We start from the raw sequence: 6,000 nt of genomic DNA, 5'->3' as shown, positions 1-6,000 counted from the left end.
CTGGCTGGCATGTGGTGCTGAGGATCGAACCGCGGTCCCTGTGCTTTGCCAAGCTTGTTTCAAGTAGGTGCTTTAGACCACTGAGCCATCTCTCCAGCCCCCCAGAATTCTTTATGGTATACAAGTGCCCATGCTGTTACTTTGCGGGGAAGGCAGAAACGTGGTGCAAAGTGCAGCTCTCTTCTACCCTCCCCACCTGGGGTAGACGCCGCCATGTGGTTGTGTAGTTCCCTTCCCTGCAAAGATGCAAACATCGTGCCTGTGTGCTGTGTGAGCAGCCACTGTCACACAGCGTGAGCGGCCGTGTCTGGCAGGGTACCGGCTTATGTGGGCCGCCTTTACAAAGTAGCACACAAGGTCCTCCAGCAGCAGGAACTTTCTTGATTTAGAGGTCTGAGATCAGGGCTTCCAGGGCTAGCTCTTCCTGAGGCCTCTTTCGTGGGCTTGTAGGTGGCCGCCTTTTCCTTGGACTCGTGTGATGGTTCTTGTCTGGATTCTGTGCCTAGTTTCTTACCGTTTGAAACCATTCATTTTGCTCAGAGGCCACCTCAGTGACCTCACTGGACCCTAATAGCTGCTGTAAAGATCTAACGTAGTTAGGTGTGCAGCATGGAGGCTAGAACTGAGTTTTCACTCTTTTGGGGTGGAAGTGTAGTTAAGCCTATAATCCTCGGTTTCTAATGCACAGTCTCTTAGAATTTAGGCTCGAGGGGTGGAGAGCTGGCAAGTCCCTTGCTGCCATCCCATGCCTAACCTGCTGTGGCTCACGGGAGCGTTTCCAGCCCTGCTCACGGACCCTGTCTGTGAGGACCTCGTGCTGCTGAACGTGAGCTCTGAGAGGCAGCGTGTAGGCCCTGCCCGGCACTGCACGCAGACACGATCCCTGTCAGGGAGTGTCTTTCTAAACTGCTGTGTGAGTTTTGCATACAGTGATGGATGCCCCTTATCCTCTGATTGGATTTTTGTTTTATTGCTTCAACTCAGGGTGAGATACATATAACAAAACTTTTTAAATACACAGCCTGGAGATGTTAGGTGCGTTCGTGTTGTTGCACAGTGATGACAGCCATCTTTAGAGCTGTTTTTGTTTTAGGAAACTGACACTCCACACTCGTACAGTAATCCCATAACCCTCTACCCAGCCCCAAAGGCCAATATTCTGTGATAAAAGCAAGTTTTAGAAACTAACTGATATCTTTTGAAACCAAAAGTAGTGCATGGTATGTAGGACAACACCATTTTAAAAAATTAAGTGAACTTCGTGATTTTTCTTGAGACACTCCTAGTTCTCTGGGAAGGGTACAGGTGGAATTTGGGAGCGGGTGGCAGTGCCATTTGGGGGAGCTGCATACAGTGCGTTTATCACAGGATGGGTCAAGGAAGAGTCCCACAGGGTCAGTGTACTGTTACTTACTTTACTTTGGACTAAGAGCCCTCATTTTGATGTTTTAGAATTATTTTCAGGGAGGCGAAGGAGATGTAAAATGAATTATGCGTAGCATACACGTACTGTCTTCTGATGAGTGTAGTATTCTACACATGTACTGACGAAGAAAGCTATCACCAGGTGAACATAAGAAACAATTATCTTCACACTGCCAAAAACATAGTCAGAAGCCTGTGTCTCTTGTACTGATTCAAACAGAAGACACCCCTTTGGGAACAGATACTAATTTCATATTTTCTAGAAGTTAATAGTGATAGGCTTGAAGGTAAAACACTAGCTTTCATGGTCCTGGAGAATGATGCCACATAAAAAGTGACTGCTGAGTCCTGGGCAGGTCCACTGGGAAAGGGAGGGATTCCGCGCCTCTCTGCAGAAATCGGTGTGGCCAGCCCGAGCCCAAGGCTTTCAGGGTGTTGCCCAAGAACTCGGTGAGGAAGAGCAGCCCTCTACACAGGAGTAGAGTGGGACTGGGGAGATGGAGCTTTGTCCTGCGCCAAGAGGAGAAACTACAACGTTATTAGTGCCGGGACAACCTTGAGATCTGTTTCTCAGTTCATGTTTTTGTAGGTGCATTTTTGATACAGTGGCTGTAAGAATATTATTAATACAGAAAATGAGTATTACTGTGTTTTCCTTGTATTTTAGGTAACGAGGGTGTGCCTTCTGGTGATGTTGGAAGCACCTTTGTAGAAAAAGGTGTGAAAATAAGCCGGGACTGTATGGACTTGGGTGTCTGTACCAGGGAGAAGCTGGCGCATGTGAGAGACTGCAAAACAGGTACCCGCCCATGTGTTACTCACTTTTTCAGTGTCACCAAGGGATTTGAATTCCTAGATCTAAAACATTTACATACTCAGTTATAGATATGCATTCATATGTGTTATGTTCGTCATTGTCTAGACACTTGCGCTATTTCAGCTTTATCTTTTATTAGTAGAAATGGTAAGCTCTTTTTTTGTTTTTTACTGGCAGTCGAACTCGGGACCTTGCACTTACAGCCAGGCACGTGTGCACTGAGCTATATCCCCAGGCTAACAATAAGTTCTTTAAAGTTACATTTTCATTTTCTTTTAGCATAGGGTATCTTTATGTAGTTTAGGCTGGTCTTGAATGCCTGTATTGCCCAGACTGGCCCCAAACTTGTTGCTATCCTCCTGCCTTAGCCTCTCAAGTGTTGAGATTATAGGTATACACCACCACGTGGACCCTGCTTATGTCTCACTTCTGCAAAAGATTTTTCTCTACGTCTGGAAGGGGCTTTGCAAATGCTCCTCTCCCAGTCCTTTCTGGAATGCTGCTGTGAAACAGAAAACATGACCAGCGTAGGTAATTCTTCGTTGTGAGCCTATGCTTCACCCTGACATCGCAGGCACAGTTGTAGCGGAGTGTGCTTCCGGGAGGCGAGTCTGCTGTTCTCGCTGGGTGCTCGGGGCCCTGTGGCTCTCCTTCACTGATACAGATCCGTGGTTTTCTTACTTTCTAAAACCAAAGTAACAAAATGTTTTGCAGCAAATAAATAGCACACATGTAGTGAAGCAGAGCACTGTTTCACAGTGCTTGCCCTCAGCGTATGTCTAGCACTATGGCACGATTGTCCTGTTGTCTTTCCTTAAGTGTGCGTTTTCCTTCCCTTGATTTCATATCTGTGGCACTGTTTGGGCTGGATGCATTTGGAAAACACTGGTGTAGGTGATCTCAACAGTCTTGCCATCTTTTACCTGCTGGGTTCACTTTCTTAGTTCACTGTTGTTGCCATTTCCTCAGGATCTGGGAGAACAAATGGAAACTTTTCTTTAAAATAGCACAGTGACTCCTCCTTTCTACCAGATATATATCACAGGTTGAGGCTGAGAAATACCGAGGCACATATGATACCTTTCCTTCCTCGCCATCTTGGGGTTCATGTTTCCACTTCCTCCAGGAGAAAAGGCATATGCTACCTGTTACATGACTTTCTTTTTCTTTTACAAAACAAAAATGTGATGATTATCTTTAAGGAGAGGTAGGAAGAGACTCCTTAAACCCTCCTAAATTTTTGTCCTGGAAGATGCTTATGCCATTATGAGCACTTACTGACCATGCTTAGTCTGTCTCTGATTTTGTCCTGTAGATGCTTAAGATGTGAATAAAGATTTCTATCGAGGGAAAGAACTAGAAGCACACATGGCTTCTGCATGCCTGAAAGAAGCCCCAGGCTCTGTCTTCTTGCAGGAAATACACAGTTCCTCTGTTCCAGATTTTCTTTCCATCATATGTGGGACTTATGCAGCTCCCTGACCAATGATGAATTTTTCCACAATTTTCAGAAATGTGGTTAACTTTTGCTTATCTGGATTTTCCAGGCATTGGGGCTTGTGTTTGTGGTAAGAATCAGGCAGTCACTTTGTAATCTAAAAGCAGCATAAGTCAGGACAGTATTTGGGACTATTATTACAGCTGATGTGAATTAGGATCAAGACTAGAAGAAGGTGTGGGGAGAGGCTGAGGTAGCTGAGTGCAGATGCCCTTCTCTTCCCAAGCACACAAGGCCAGTGCCTGCTCTCATGCTCCTCGGAGGCCAGTTTCACACACATCCCATTTCTAGGCTGCAAGTTTTAATTTATCTTTTTTATTTTTACCCAAATTAGGTCTTTATTATAATTTTTCCACATATTTATCATTCTTTTTTTAATATTTATCATTCTTTAAAAGTTCAATCAACCTTTTTTGGTTTTTTTTTCTTTTTTAAATTAATTTTATTGAGAAACAGCAATGAGACAGTTTCAAAACTGATTAATAGAACAGTTTCAATAATTAATACAATGCATATTGTTATCTTTTTAGTGGGTATTCATAGTACAAGAGGCAAACATGATATCCTGTCCAAACTCTATTAGTGCAAATCTTTCTTCTCATTAAATTAAGAGAAAGCTGTATATCTACCTATTTTGTATATACAGATACAAAATGGTCCTTCCTTTATATCCTCTTTTTTTGTTTAGTTTTGTTGGAGATGGGTATTCCACTGCCACTTAAATATTGTAGGTGTGTGAATTCAGCAAAATAATCCAATATAGTCTAGTAGTCCATAATAGTAGTGGGTTATCCATAGGACTGGCAATGTCAGAAGTTTTTGACTTGAGCCTTTCACAGTTCAGCATATTAATAGTGGCTGTACTTTTTTTTTTTTTTTGGCAGAACCAGGGATTGAACTCAGGCCCTTGCACTTGCCAGACAAGAGTTTATTCTACTGATCCATCTCCCTGGCCCCAAAAGATGATTTTTTTTTTTTTTTTTTTTTTTTTTTTTTGGGCGGAAGCGGAGATTGAACTCGGGCCCTTGCGATTGCCAGGGAATTGCATATTCCATTGAGCCATCTCCCCAGCCCCAGTGGCTTTACTTTTTATACCTCGTTTTTATACTTTTCTGCTGGATCGTTAAGACCAAGATAAAGCAAGACTTATATAACAACAAATGTATCTTTTCTATCTGATAAGGTCAGTCAAGTCCCCTCAGGATTTATACTGTTACCCTGTACCGCAATTTGCAGATCCTTTGTCATTGACAACCATGTGGATGAGTAACAGCCATTGCTTGACCAGTTAGCTCTCTGTGAAAGCCTGAGAGAATGTTTTCTCTCCATGGGATTCTCCTTAGGCACACTCTATGTCATTGATCACATTGCTCTGTGGCCCCATAATCTCCTTGATCAGAAAATTTGGGACACAACTGAGTTGCATGATGTTACAGTACAGGTTGTCCTGAGTCTTCACTGACCTTGAGAGGCTAGGACCAAAATGTTGGCTGTCCTTGCAGCACTTCTTTTTCTCTGATTTTTGGTCTGCAAACTTAGGTTGTTAACCCTCCAGAAGAGAAGCTTATTATTACCCTACAATATGCAGTTGGGTTTAACCTCCCTATCTGTCTGAATATTAAACATCTTAGGCATAATGTGAAACAGGTATTTTCCTTCTAGTATTGATATGTTAAACTTGAATAAACGATTACATATTATTACACAGAAATTGACAAATCTAACCATGTACAGCATTGTAGCAGGACTGTCCTATGACATTTTTTTCCTCCTGTCTGTTTTCATTTATTGCCCTCTTTTTTTAAAAAAAACCCAAACATTTACTTGAGAGACAGTGTGGCAATAATTGATATGTCATGACAAGCAGTACATATTTAGAAGACAAAAATGACAGGCATTCCAAGTGTGACCCTTCTACTACACATGATTTTTTCAATACACTTGCTTAGTTCACAGGTATCAGCATATATAGTTAGTCAGGTGAGAATCCTACCAATTAACTGCAAGTTTCAAAAACCTGCTGATGATTCTCAGGACCATTGCCTTACCCATCTTCTGCATATAAATGTGTGGCCCCTGTCATATTTCCCAGCTTTTCTCTTTGTCCTGTCCACGTTGTCCAAACCTTAAGTTCTCACTTTCCTTTTAATTGTGTTATACCTTTCTATTTGTATTTCTTCTTTTGAGTTCTTACACTAGGAAGACTATACGATATTTACACATGTGGGTCTGGTTTATTTCACTTATGAGTGTATCTTCA

At 42.4% G+C, this 6,000-nt stretch overlaps 1 protein-coding gene across 1 annotated transcript in view; it reads left to right on the top strand.

Moving 5' to 3' along the window:
- The window catches only part of Piwil4 (piwi like RNA-mediated gene silencing 4), a 65,342-nt gene that overhangs the window by 1,632 nt on the left and 57,710 nt on the right, over window positions 1-6,000 (top strand). The window contains exon 3 of the mRNA XM_004626242.2: window positions 2,093-2,224. Within this exon, the coding sequence (XP_004626299.1) occupies window positions 2,093-2,224 (132 nt within the window). The remainder of the gene's footprint in view (window positions 1-2,092; window positions 2,225-6,000) is intronic.

This window comes from Octodon degus, unplaced genomic scaffold (genome assembly GCF_000260255.1).
Source record: "Octodon degus isolate 3935 unplaced genomic scaffold, OctDeg1.0 scaffold00012, whole genome shotgun sequence".
NCBI classification, from domain to species: Eukaryota; Metazoa; Chordata; class Mammalia; order Rodentia; family Octodontidae; genus Octodon; species Octodon degus.
This window is presented reverse-complemented; position numbering and strand designations above follow the sequence as displayed.